General features: G+C 45.6%; 1 protein-coding gene across 11 annotated transcripts in view; it reads right to left on the bottom strand.

The window, feature by feature from the left end:
* LOC311132134 (calcium/calmodulin-dependent protein kinase type II delta chain-like) overlaps positions 1-11,036 on the bottom strand; it is a 107,918-nt gene extending 96,882 nt beyond the window's left edge. For 10 of the 11 annotated variants that reach the window (XM_084165347.1, XM_084165352.1, XM_084165353.1 and 7 more), the window contains exons 1-2: positions 10,679-10,993; positions 8,304-8,398 (exon numbers count right to left, since the gene is read on the bottom strand). In XM_084165347.1, the coding sequence (XP_084021473.1) occupies positions 8,304-8,398; positions 10,679-10,740 (157 nt within the window). In that variant the 5' untranslated portion in view covers positions 10,741-10,993. Of the gene's footprint in view, positions 1-8,303; positions 8,399-10,678 lie in introns of all 11 variants that reach the window. The other variant, XM_084165343.1, reaches the window with a different exon arrangement.
* Between the last annotated feature and the right edge of the window lie 1,248 nt (positions 11,037-12,284).

The raw sequence follows: 12,284 nt of genomic DNA, 5'->3' as shown, positions 1-12,284 counted from the left end.
GACACTCATCATGTACCTGGCGGTGTGTAATAGAAACGCATGGCCTGGTCAGTGCTGCTGGGGATAACTCCTTCCACCTCACCAGAGACGGCTGGAATAACAGCCCCATGAACACATTCATGCAGATGAGGAAGGTAGTGCTTTCTATGGCGGCGGTGTGAAGGAGAATGGATATGTTCTGCTTGTATTAGGGAGCGTGTTGGACAGTCTCGGCTTGGAACATAAGCTATAATAAAGCATGTGACACCTGCGAGACTGTCTAGCAGGCTGTGGAAGAACGACATGGACTGGTGTCGAGAGGGAATATTCGCAATGTATATCATATTCCATCTATACGAGTCTCATTACTGCGGTGCGTTTCCATAGGTACTTCCTGGTGCTCACCTCAACACAGAAGACATGTACATATAACCTCTCTCCCAGCAGCCCTAAGGACAGCAAAAGACACCAAGGGTCAGAGGTCAATGTAATGAAAAATAATGTTTCCTTGAAAGTTTCCATCCCGTTAGATCTCTCAGAGAGAGCGTGAGAGAAAATGACAGTGAGAGGAAAACAGACATAACCATAGAAGGCCCGGTGAAGGGTGCCATCGTTCATTAAGAGTGGGAGAGCACCTCTGGGCTCCTGTGGAGCACCACCTCTGTCCCTCATCCCTCTCCCAGACAAAGAGGCTCTAATTAAGGGAGACCCCGTCCCCCTTGACTCCACCTACTGGCCTACTTGGCTAAATGAGGATTTAGACTGAAGCCCCGGGGAAAGCTCACATTTATCCCTCCACCGGTGGAAATAGACGCAGATTCATCAGGGACGACAGGCTTTGATTACGTAGATTGGATCTGGGGTTCGGTTCGATGTGATACACAATGTGTGTGTGTGTGTGTGTGTGTGTTCGTATTGGTGTGTGTTTACACAAACGCAAATCAAAACCTCTTACACGCAGTACGAGCTGAATTATTTTGCATTCATTCATGAACTGAAAATCCCTCCGCCCCAAACCCCCTCTGGTAAAAAAAACAGGAATTGGAAAAACCACAGAACATACAGGAATTCTGAATCAACTTTGATTTCAGCTGTTTTTAGTGGATTGTCATTCTGTCTCTGTATATTATATGAGGAGTGCTTCTACGCCTGGCTGTGCTGTAGTGGTACGGCAGTGGAGCTAGCTAGTGTAGCGCTCCTTGGGGAGTTCACGTCAGGTCTGAAAATAAACAGAGCACGCACACACACACAGAAAAATTGGACGAAAACAGGGCTGTTTTAGTCAACTGGAAAACGGGCAAAGGAGAGAAAGAAAGTACAAAAACGAGTGAAAGATTTTAGAAACTAAATCCCTCGCTAGCTCTGACACCTGATCAGTGTTTCTGTGTTTTAGTATTAGCGGTGATGTGACAGAGGATATGCGATAGACTGATGTGTTTAGCGCTGGGAAACAAGCGCTTGTGTGTGTGTTTGTGTGTGTATTGAGGGACGCATAATCCACAGATATCCATCACGGTTATCATTCACAGTGAGAAGAGACACTGGTAACTAATTAATATTAATGACGGCTTCCTCTTTAGATTCAAGTAATCGATAACTTGTCCATCCCCTTGGTGCCAAACAAAGCATTTAAATGACGAAACAGTAAATCAAAGATCTGCCACTTCAAAAAAACAGATTTAAAGACAAAACATCTGGATTTCATGACAATCACGGACAGTAGAGAACTATTTTCTTTCCTGAAAGCACAAGAGAGAGTGGTTGAAACCCATCCTCCACACCAATGATACGCCAACCCAGGGATGAGACCAGATTCCATCTCTGTGATTTTCTTAGGTTTGTTTAAGCAATTTCCATCGACACGCCGGCTAATAACATGTTCCGATGCACATTTGGCCAAGGCGTGGTGCGCTCCTCTCATCATGTATCATTCATGCTGTTCTGGTGTCTCCCATCTCCCCCTACAACTGTTCTTGTCACCGTTCGGTAGAAATGGAGTAAAAATAACAAGAACCTGGAATATATTTAGCGATTCGTTGATGCGACCCAATTCAGGCTACAAATGAAGGCCTAAATACAGGCCTATAAAGACATTTGATTGATTGATTCGGTCATTCATTGATTCATTGATTGATTGATTCATTGAGCAGCCAAATATAAAATAGCTTTTCTAAGGATCCATTACTATTTTGCTCATTCTGATCGTGTCAGTCAACTGTCTCCCTCTCTCCAGCTCTTCCTCCCCTCTCCCTCCCTCCCTTCCTTTCTCTGTTTTCTAATGAGATATTTTTAGCCTGCCCGTGCAGGCGTGCAATGCTCAGTCGGGAGGGGGGGGGCCCTGGGGTGGATGCAAATAAATACACACACACACACACACACAGGTAATGTTCTCCTGACACCATACCAAATCGTTGCAGCTTTTCTTTTGTTCCTCTGATGTTCTAGAAATGCTCTGTGCGTGTACTGATTGGCTCTGGGAATGTTTTAGCTCAGTAAAATACCCAATGCGTGTGCTGATTGGCTCTGTCATGTAAAGCAGTGAGCTACACACACTTATTCCCACTTATGGAATATGAGGGTTAAATGGACTGAGGACTTTGCTCTTACACAAATACAGATTTACAGGAGATTTTTTTTAAACAAACACTGTTTGTGACTCAACCCTCCGGCCGTGAGAGAGGGACAGACAGAAGAGAGCAAGAGAGACAGAAACAGAGAGCGAGAGAGAGAGACGGAGAGAGAGAGACGACAGAGGAGAACAAGAGAGAGAGGAGAGCGAGAGAGAGAGGAGAGCAATAGACAGAAGAGAGGAGAGAGCGAGACGGAGACAGTGACAGAGTAGCGCGAGAGAGACCGAGACCGAGAGAGACGACAGAGAAAAAAGTGAGAGAGAGATGAGTAGGAGAAAAAGAGAGACATGCTTAAATACCTCACAGGAGGTATACAGACATGGAACGGAGTGATCCCTCACACCTTGGGGAACCTCACAGCATAGTGAGTGCCCCAGATCCACATATTAGACAGAGCTTTGGGGTGATTGAGTCATCTGTATTCATGCTGGTGTGAACATTCCCAGACACCAAGGTCAGCCATATTGGACAGGCCAGATCAAAGGATGAGCCACAGCACAGGGCAGGGTGACTTTTATTTATTTAGTGTGTGTGTGTGTGGAGAGGGGGTTCTCCAGGAGAACACGCTGGAGGATGAGAAGACAGCGCAACCATGTCACTCATCACATACATACCTTCTCTTTCTCCCGCGGCCCCTACATTTCTCCCTCTATCCCTTCTTTCATGTGTGGCATCAGTAGAACGATCTGTAAATCTCCCAGTGAGCCCCTGGCATTAGGAAACAAATCCAGGCTCCAGACCCTATATGATGGACCGGGGGGGTTTAACCCTCTCCGGCCTGGTTTGCTAATCAACCAATCACGTCTACACCCCTCTCATTAGCAGAGAATGAGCCTGACAGAGCCTAGTAGGATATGCACAAACGTATGACATTGAGTTGGCTTCAAAAACGGATACTTCCTCATCTAACCACAAAGCAAGCGGCACAAAAACCTATACATGCTTAATACTAACCAATTTATAGAAGTGGGAAATCACCAAATGAGAGACAAGAAGAAGTGCAACAAGTCAAAAACACTCCCAAAGCCCATGCATTGACACAAGTGTGTGAGGAAAATAGGTCTGTACCTTCAACACACCTCCACACGGCGAGCCAAAAGGAGTGTGGGTTATTAGAGAGGGACTATTCCCTAAGGAGTCTCACTATCGCACGAGCCTCTGAATTTATCCTCCGTCCATCAGAAGTCGCATGCCCCACTTTGGGAATCCCCAGTGCAAGGAGGAGTAACCTTGAATGTCCAAACTGTAACTCATTCCCTCAAACATAAAGTAAGACGGCTGTTATTAGATCAGTGCGCTGCTCGTGGTGGTTTACAGAGAAAGGGACAGACACACACAATTAAATATAGGGACAGACTGATTTGATAACAGGTACACACTGATTTGATAACACGATCTAACTAAATCAATACAGTGAACCAAAAACCGATCCACTGTGTCCACATTTCTCTGTGCTTTGATAAGGCTTTGATAACACCATATAGGGGTATAGATAAAGCTCACCCAATTGATAAACCACCATCTACAGGTTGCCAGCAGTATACCACCCAGCATCCCACTGCTGACTTGCCTCTGAAGCTGAACAGGGCCGGTCCCTGGATGAGATACCAGATGCTGCTGGAAGTGGTGTTGGATGGCCAGTAGGGGGCAGTCTTCCCTCTGGTCTAAGATCCCCAGGGCAGTGAAGGGGACATTGCCCTGCGTAGGGTGCTATCTTTCTGATGGGAGGTTAAATGGGTGTCCTGACTCTCTGTGCTCATTAAAAATCCCATTGGTACTTATCGTAAGAGTAGGGGTGTTAACCCTGGTGTCATGGCAAAACTCCCAACCTGGCCCCATTCCATCATGGACACCTAATAATTCCTCTCATTCCTAATTGGCATATACTGTATCACTCCTCACCTCGATAGCTGATGTGTGGTGAGCGTCCAGGCACAAAAATGTTTGCTGTGCATTTCCCAGGTGGGTGCTACACATTGCTGGTGGATGAGGTGAGTTTCCCCCTACTATGTAAAGTGCTTTGAGTAAAGTGCTATATAAATCCAATCAATTATATATATATATATATATTACTCTACTTCTTTGAGGAAAGGGTAAGATTTAAAAAGGCTGGTCCTAGATTAACATCTTAAAATATACTGCCTTGGTTTATCGCCACATAACCTGTAAGAGTTAAGATCCCCTGTCTATTTAGTATGTTCCTCCAGTCGTGGCCCTGGTACTGACTGGCACAGACAGCAGATCTGGGGTTTCCCTCCTGTAAGATGACCTTCAGCTGAGGACGGGAGAGATGTGATCGCTCCGCTAGCACTATTCTTTCCCCATCTCTCCTCACATCCATCTCTCTCCTCCTCATCTCGCCCCACTCTCTCTCCCTCTCCATCAGTCTCTCCAATTCATCCCATTTCTCCGTCTCTGTCTCCCCGTCTCTAACAAAATCTTGCTCACCAACTCACCTCTACCCACCTTTCGCTCCTCCCGTTCAAATGTATTTTTTCACTCCCCCTGTCTCCCCGTCTCTTTTTGCCTCACATTCTCCATCTCTCTTCATCTTCTCTCAGGGTGGGGGTGGCTCAGTGGAGCCAATCAGTCAAGCCAATCCTAGAATGGGATCAATAATGGAAAAACCCCAATACACTTCTCCTCAATCCTCTCTGGGCCTCCCTCTATTCAACAGTTCAGCAATCTAATCTTCTCTCTGTACCATAAAGGGGATTGTTTAAAGAATAGGGCACCACCTCCTCACTCCAGCCCTATTCTCTCTCTCTCATTTTATTCATGTTCTGTTCTAGACATAGCTCCTGTCTGTGATACAATTACATTCCTGTCTCTTAGTCCTAATCACCCCTCCCTCCTGTCTCTTAGTCCTAATCACCCCTCCCTCCTGTGTCTTAGTCCTAATCATCCCTCCCTCCTGTGTCTTAGTCCTAATCACCCCTCCCTCCTGTGTCTTAGTCCTAATCATCCCTCCCTCCTGTGTCTTAGTCCTAATCACCCCTCCCTCCTGTGTCTTAGTCCTAATCATCCCTCCCTCCTGTGTCTTAGTCCTAATCACCCCTCCCTCCTGTGTCTTAGTCCTAATCATCCACCCCTCCCGTCTCTTAGTCCTAATCATCCACCCCTCCCGTGTCTTAGTCCTAATCATCCACCCCTCCCGTCTCTTAGTCCTAATCACCCCTCCCTCCTGTGTCTTAGTCCTAATCATCCACCCCTCCTGTGTCTTAGTCCTAATCATCCCTCCCTCCTGTGTCTTAGTCCTAATCACCCCTCCCTCCTGTGTCTTAGTCCTAATCACCCCTCCCTCCTGTGTCTTAGTCCTAATCACCCCTCCCTCCTGTGTCTTAGTCCTAATCACCCCTCCCTCCTGTCTCTTAGTCCTAATCATCCCTCCCTCCTGTGTCTTAGTCCTAATCACCCCTCCCTCCTGTGTCTTAGTCCTAATCATCCCTCCCTCCTGTCTCTTAGTCCTAATCACCCCTCCCTCCTGTCTCTTAGTCCTAATCATCCCTCCCTCCTGTGTCTTAGTCCTAATCACCCCTCCCTCCTGTGTCTTAGTCCTAATCATCCCTCCCTCCTGTGTCTTAGTCCTAATCATCCCTCCCTCCTGTCTCTTAGTCCTAATCATCCACCCCTCCTGTCTCTTAGTCCTAATCACCCCTCCCTCCTGTCTCTTAGTCCTAATCATCCACCCCTCCTGTCTCTTAGTCCTAATCATCCACCCCTCCTGTCTCTTAGTCCTAATCACCCCTCCCTCCTGTCTCTTAGTCCTAATCATCCACCCCTCCTGTCTCTTAGTCCTAATCATCCACCCCTCCTGTGTCTTAGTCCTAATCACCCCTCCCTCCTGTCTCTTAGTCCTAATCATCCACCCCTCCTGTCTCTTAGTCCTAATCATCCACCCCCCCGTCTCTTAGTCCTAATCATCCCTCCCTCCTGTGTCTTAGTCCTAATCACCCCTCCCTCCTGTGTCTTAGTCCTAATCACCCCTCCCTCCTGTGTCTTAGTCCTAATCATCCCTCCCTCCTGTGTCTTAGTCCTAATCACCCCTCCCTCCTGTGTCTTAGTCCTAATCATCCACCCCTCCTGTGTCTTAGTCCTAATCATCCACCCCTCCTGTCTCTTAGTCCTAATCATCCACCCCTCCTGTCTCTTAGTCCTAATCATCCACCCCTCCTGTGTCTTAGTCCTAATCATCCACCCCTCCTGTCTCTTAGTCCTAATCATCCCTCCCTCCTGTCTCAGTCCTAATCATCCCTCCCTCCTGTCTCTTAGTCCTAATCATCCCTCCCTCCTGTCTCTTAGTCCTAATCATCCACCCCTCCTGTCTCTTAGTCCTAATCATCCCTCCCTCCTGTCTCTTAGTCCTACTCATCCACCCCTCCTGTGTCTTAGTCCTAATCATCCACCCCTCCTGTGTCTTAGTCCTAATCATCCCTCCCTCCTGTCTCTTAGTCCTAATCATCCACCCCTCCTGTGTCTTAGTCCTAATCATCCACCCCTCCTGTCTCTTAGTCCTTACTTGTCTGTCTATGTGTGTAAATGTGCGTGCATGTGCGTGTCTGTCTGCAGCCCATTAAGGCATGTGGACGGATCAATCAGCAGTGCCATTCACCAGCGGGAGCCCCAGCCCACGCACCCACCAACCCGCTCCCCACAGCTGCTTCAGAAAGAAGGAGAGAGAGAATAAAAGACTTGCGCTACTTCCTGGACAGGAGGTCCATTCTACAAAGGCAAGACTTTCTATAGTAGCACCAGGATACAGACACAAAGGTCATGAAGAATGCATCTCTAGTTCTACCACTGGCAGTTTCCCTTCAGTTATCCCATAGTGACTGGGGTTGTGACACAGAAGGCTACACTGTGACTCATGTCAGAAATCAAAGCAGGTTAACTGATACCAGTATGAGAGTCATAACACCAAGCAAGGTTTTCATCCCTCGCCATAATGGGTACTAAGGATATAAAATAAGAACTGTAAAGACAGTTGGACATAACCCTGAGCGAGACTTCCCCAGACGTTTTCTGCCTTACCACTGTCTGGTAGACCTTTAAGACATGTGACAGCTCAGCGTTGCAACACAAACCAGAACCACCTACAGAATTCCTCTGGGTAACGTCATTTTACCAGGTATTTACTGACATATGTCAAAACAATGGGTGCTCCCAACCTCCAACTGCATCACCTTAATTGGGGAGAACGGGCTCGTGACTGGAGCGGAATCAGTGGAATGGTATGAAATACATCAAAACACATGGTTTCCAGGTATTTGATGCCATTCCATTCGCGCCGTTTCGGCCATTATTATGAGCCGTTCGTTCTCCCCTCAGCAGCCTCCTGTGAACTGCATACCAATGTAATTTCCATTACATTCTTACATTTTAGTCATTTAGCAGACGCTCTTATCCAGAGTGACTTACAAGAGCAATTAGGGTTAAGTGCCTTGTTCAAGGGCACATCGGCAGTTTTTTCACCTAGTCGGCTCGGGGATTAGAACCAGCGACCTTTCGGTTACTGGCACAACGCTCTTAACCACTAAGCTACCTGCCATGTAATGTGAAGATAAACGGCAGGTAAAAACGTATAACTACCACCTTTTTGTTTCTAACTGGAAACTTTTGACAGGGAGTTGGGGTATTTAGTTGTTTTCAACAGAAACTGCAAAGACAAGGTAAAGACATGGTAAAGACACCTACCCCTGGCAGATAGCTTCTTAGTGTTGATGATTTTGGCAGCATACTCCTGTCCGCTGGAGATCCTCATACATCTTTTCACTATGGAGAAAGCTCCCCTTTAGGAAACACAAAGATGGTGATGAGTAGACAATCAACTGATATAGAGAGCAACAGTAATGGCGTCTTTTTGTAGGCACTATTTCCGCCATGGTTCGTTTTTGGATGTTTTTTTGAATAAATGACGAAAATAAGGTCTGGTAAACACAGGTATAGGAGATCTGATACGTTTTGTTCTATCCCAAAACCATTTCCTTTCTCCACAGAGTGGTGAGGAGGAATCTACCGTGTCCGGAAGAGACTTCACCATTCATTTTCTGGATTCATATGCGCCCAGCTATATCCTGTCCCGGGTTTGTTTTCCCTGGTTTTCCCTGACTAAACTAGCTGGCTAGCTGAACTACGCCAGTTTTCGTCCTCATTGAAAAACTTCATAAATACTGCACCCTCAACTTCAAAACTCCTTTGCTAGTTATACAATCATGTAACTAAGAAATGTGTTGAAAAGAAACTTGAAAATTATGTATTGTTTTGTTGAATAGTCATGACTGGTTCGAGCTATCTGTGGTGTCGTAAGACAACGATGGCGAATTTGATCATTTTCGGGTTTTAGGACTACAAGCTGGCGAGCGCTATATGGCAAGATAAGAGGTTAAGAGAGCTAGCCAGCTTCTAGTCCTAAAACCCAGAAATAAGTTACTTCTGGTTTGTTCAGCCATTCCTATGGGAAAAATTAATGGAGAACGAATAGGGTTTTGGAATAAACGCCGAAAATAAGGTCTGAGGTTAACACAGGCTTAGGAGATCTTATACCTTTTGTTCTATGAGATAATAGCAGTCAGTTAACATGACCTTTATGAATTATGAAGAAAAGTGGTGGGCGTGTGGAAAGGAGTGGGCGTGTCGAAAGGAGTGGGCGTGTCGAAGGGAGTGGGCGTGTCGAAAGGAGTGGGCGTGTCGAAGGGAGTGGGCGTGTCGAAAGCGCTCTGCTTTATATTAGACGGTTTTGATTGAGCAGTGTTTTTCTTCTTCTTCTGTTTCTTACCACGCAGCTACCATACCACAAGAGTTTGGACTTCTGTTTTTAAGCCAGATGATGAGTCATATTTACCTGTTAGTTTTACACAAATAACACGACCATGATACCCAGTAGGAAGCAAGTCGGCAGGCAGGCGGATACAACACTGGTCAGCGGCTTATCTACTTGTGGTGGAGCCCAATCAGCCATACAAAACGTTCTTGAGTGTCAACAAATCTGCCGAATTAGCTGATTCGCTTTCCATACAACCGCTCGCCATATTGGGTTGCAGATACCCATATTTACACCATTACTATTTCTCTCTATAACAGCCTACTAGCTAGAGCACATGGGGGACATGAATACATATGGAGAGGCTGATTACCAAACCTAATTGCTGTATATTACCTGCTGCATACAAAACCAAAGAAAGAGGGATACATTGAAAGCATGCATCTATATTTCGTTTCTTTGCTTCAGTGGTGTACACATTCATTCAAGTTTCTGTAGTCAAGCTCAGATGGGGACGGCTGGGGCCCAGGCTAGAAGATGGAGCCTCGCGCTGGTAAAAGCGCTGAAGACCGCCTAAGCCAAGTGACCTCATTGTCTCCAACCCCACAAAGCCGCCTTGCTTTGCTGGTAAAATAATGCCAAGGGATTCTTCTCGGTCACCCAGGGATAAGGCTGCTTTTAAAAACATTTAACGCGGTAACCTTTCGCTCTACTATGCATTTAAAACCTATAATTCATATCGATGCGTTTACATTGTTGCTAAAAACGATGGCATTTTTTTATTTTGTTTGATTATAAATAGATCCAAGAATAGCATATTTCGGAATGGCATGTGCGCTGCTCGCTCGGCAATAACAATCAGTGGATCAATAGGTCACATTTATGTCAATTTCATTTTGCTGTGAGCAGGGAATGACATCACAGCTGGGAAAATAAGGGATTTCTCCATAAACTTACACTACCATTTACGACAGCGCACCACTAGGAAATTAACGCCCTAACACAGTTGTTTTTCCACTGAAAGGGCAGTGATTTGTTAGACGAAAATAATGTCAAGAGCGATTGAAATCCTACGTAAACATTCAGTAAAGATATCCAAACAAACGCAACGACGCCTTTGGAAAGGACAAGTTTGGAAATATTCATTCGAAGACCAAATGTACGGTTTGAATACAACGGGTACGGTTTCTGTGCACCACACACAGGTAACAGGTAATCAAGAATAACCCCTCGTTTAGAGCGGCAGTAGCTAAACATAATCCAATGCAGATGTGTTGGAGAGAAATAACAAAAACATTGTAATACTTACTTCCCCAGCTCTTCGTAGAGATTATACTCGTCGGTAAATCTGGTACAGGTTGTCAAAGCCATGGCAAAGGACGCGTGCAGAGGAGAGGGAAAACTGTCTCTTTCGGTCGGGACTTTAAACCTCACAGCTAGTCTCCAATGTTTCAAAGTGACACACCTCTGAAACGATAAAAACAAATTCACAGAATAACCATTTAAACTGCAAATTTTCCTTTTCCTGGTCCGTTTCCGAATCCAGGAATTGTTTTTGGCACGGAGTTCACGGGTGGTCAGGGACGTTGAGACTTGGGTCGCGTTCCCCTGCGCAGACGTTACATGCTTCAACCAATGGTTGCGTGCCACATCATCGACTGACACATTGCTATAATATATGATGTGGTTAGTTGATACTTAAAATACCTATCCAGGTGTTGTAAGATTTGGCATACGTCAGCAACGCTTGGGCAGAGGGATCGGTGTTCTCTGTGACTGACTACACTTCGCGCTTTGGGTGCAATACTTTTTCTATCCAGCGCGTCGTGGTTTTGAACATTGTAGAGTACAACGCCTCCCCCTAGCTGTAACCACGGACCCTTTACAGTCAATGCCACGGACCCTCACTGTAAAGAGGCCTACATTTATCAATGACTGTAGTCCAGTGATCATCAACTACATTCAGCCGCGGGCCTATTTTTCTTGAGTGGATTGTCAGGGTGTCGGAACATAATTACTAATAATTTGTAGACTGCAAATTGGCCTCAAGAAGGCCAAACATATATCATATTTGACTAAAACATAATAATTTCAGACCTTGCTTCCATTTCTATATGATCACATATATATCTTATGTGTGGGAATACGTTGGAACATATTTCCCAAATTAAAATCACTTGATTTGCTGGTGTTTTTAGTCTTTAATGCCCCCCCTCCCGTGCTATAGGGTGATTTCAGAGTTCAGCACAATAATAAATAAAAAATCCTCATCAATCTACACACAATACCCCATAATGAAAAGCGAAAACAGGTTTTTTAAATGTTTACAAATGTATTACAAATAATAAAGAAATACCTTTACATAAGTATTCAGACCCTTTGCTATGAGACTTTGAAATTGAGCTCGGGTGCATCCTGTTTCCATTGATCATCCTTGAGATGTTTCTACAACTTGATTGGAGTCCACCTGTGGTAAATTAAATTGATTGGACATGATTTGGGAAGGCACACACCTGTCTATATAAGGTCCCACAGTTGACAGTGCATGTCAGAGCAAAAACCAAGCCATGAGGTCGAAGGAATTGCCTGCAGAGTGCCGAGACAGGATTGTATCAAGGCACAGATCTGGGGAAGGCTACCAAAAAAGTTCTGCAGCATTGAAGTTCCCCAAGATCACAGTGGCCTCCATCATTCTTAAATGGAAGAAGTTTGGAACCACCAAGACTCTTCCTAGAGCTGGCTGTCCGGCCTAACTGAGCAATCGGGGAGAAGGGCCTTGGTCAGGGAGGTGACCAAGAACCAGATGGTCACCCTGACAGAGCTCCAGAGTTCCTCTGTGGAGATGGGAGTATCTTCCAGAAGGACAACCATCTCTGCAGCACTCAACCAATCAGGCCTTTATGGTAGAGTGGCCA

This window comes from Coregonus lavaretus, assembly GCF_964263955.1.
Source record: "Coregonus lavaretus genome assembly, chromosome: 7".
NCBI classification, from domain to species: Eukaryota; Metazoa; Chordata; class Actinopteri; order Salmoniformes; family Salmonidae; genus Coregonus; species Coregonus lavaretus.
Note: the sequence above shows the minus strand (reverse complement) of the source record. Positions and strands in the feature narration are given on the sequence as shown.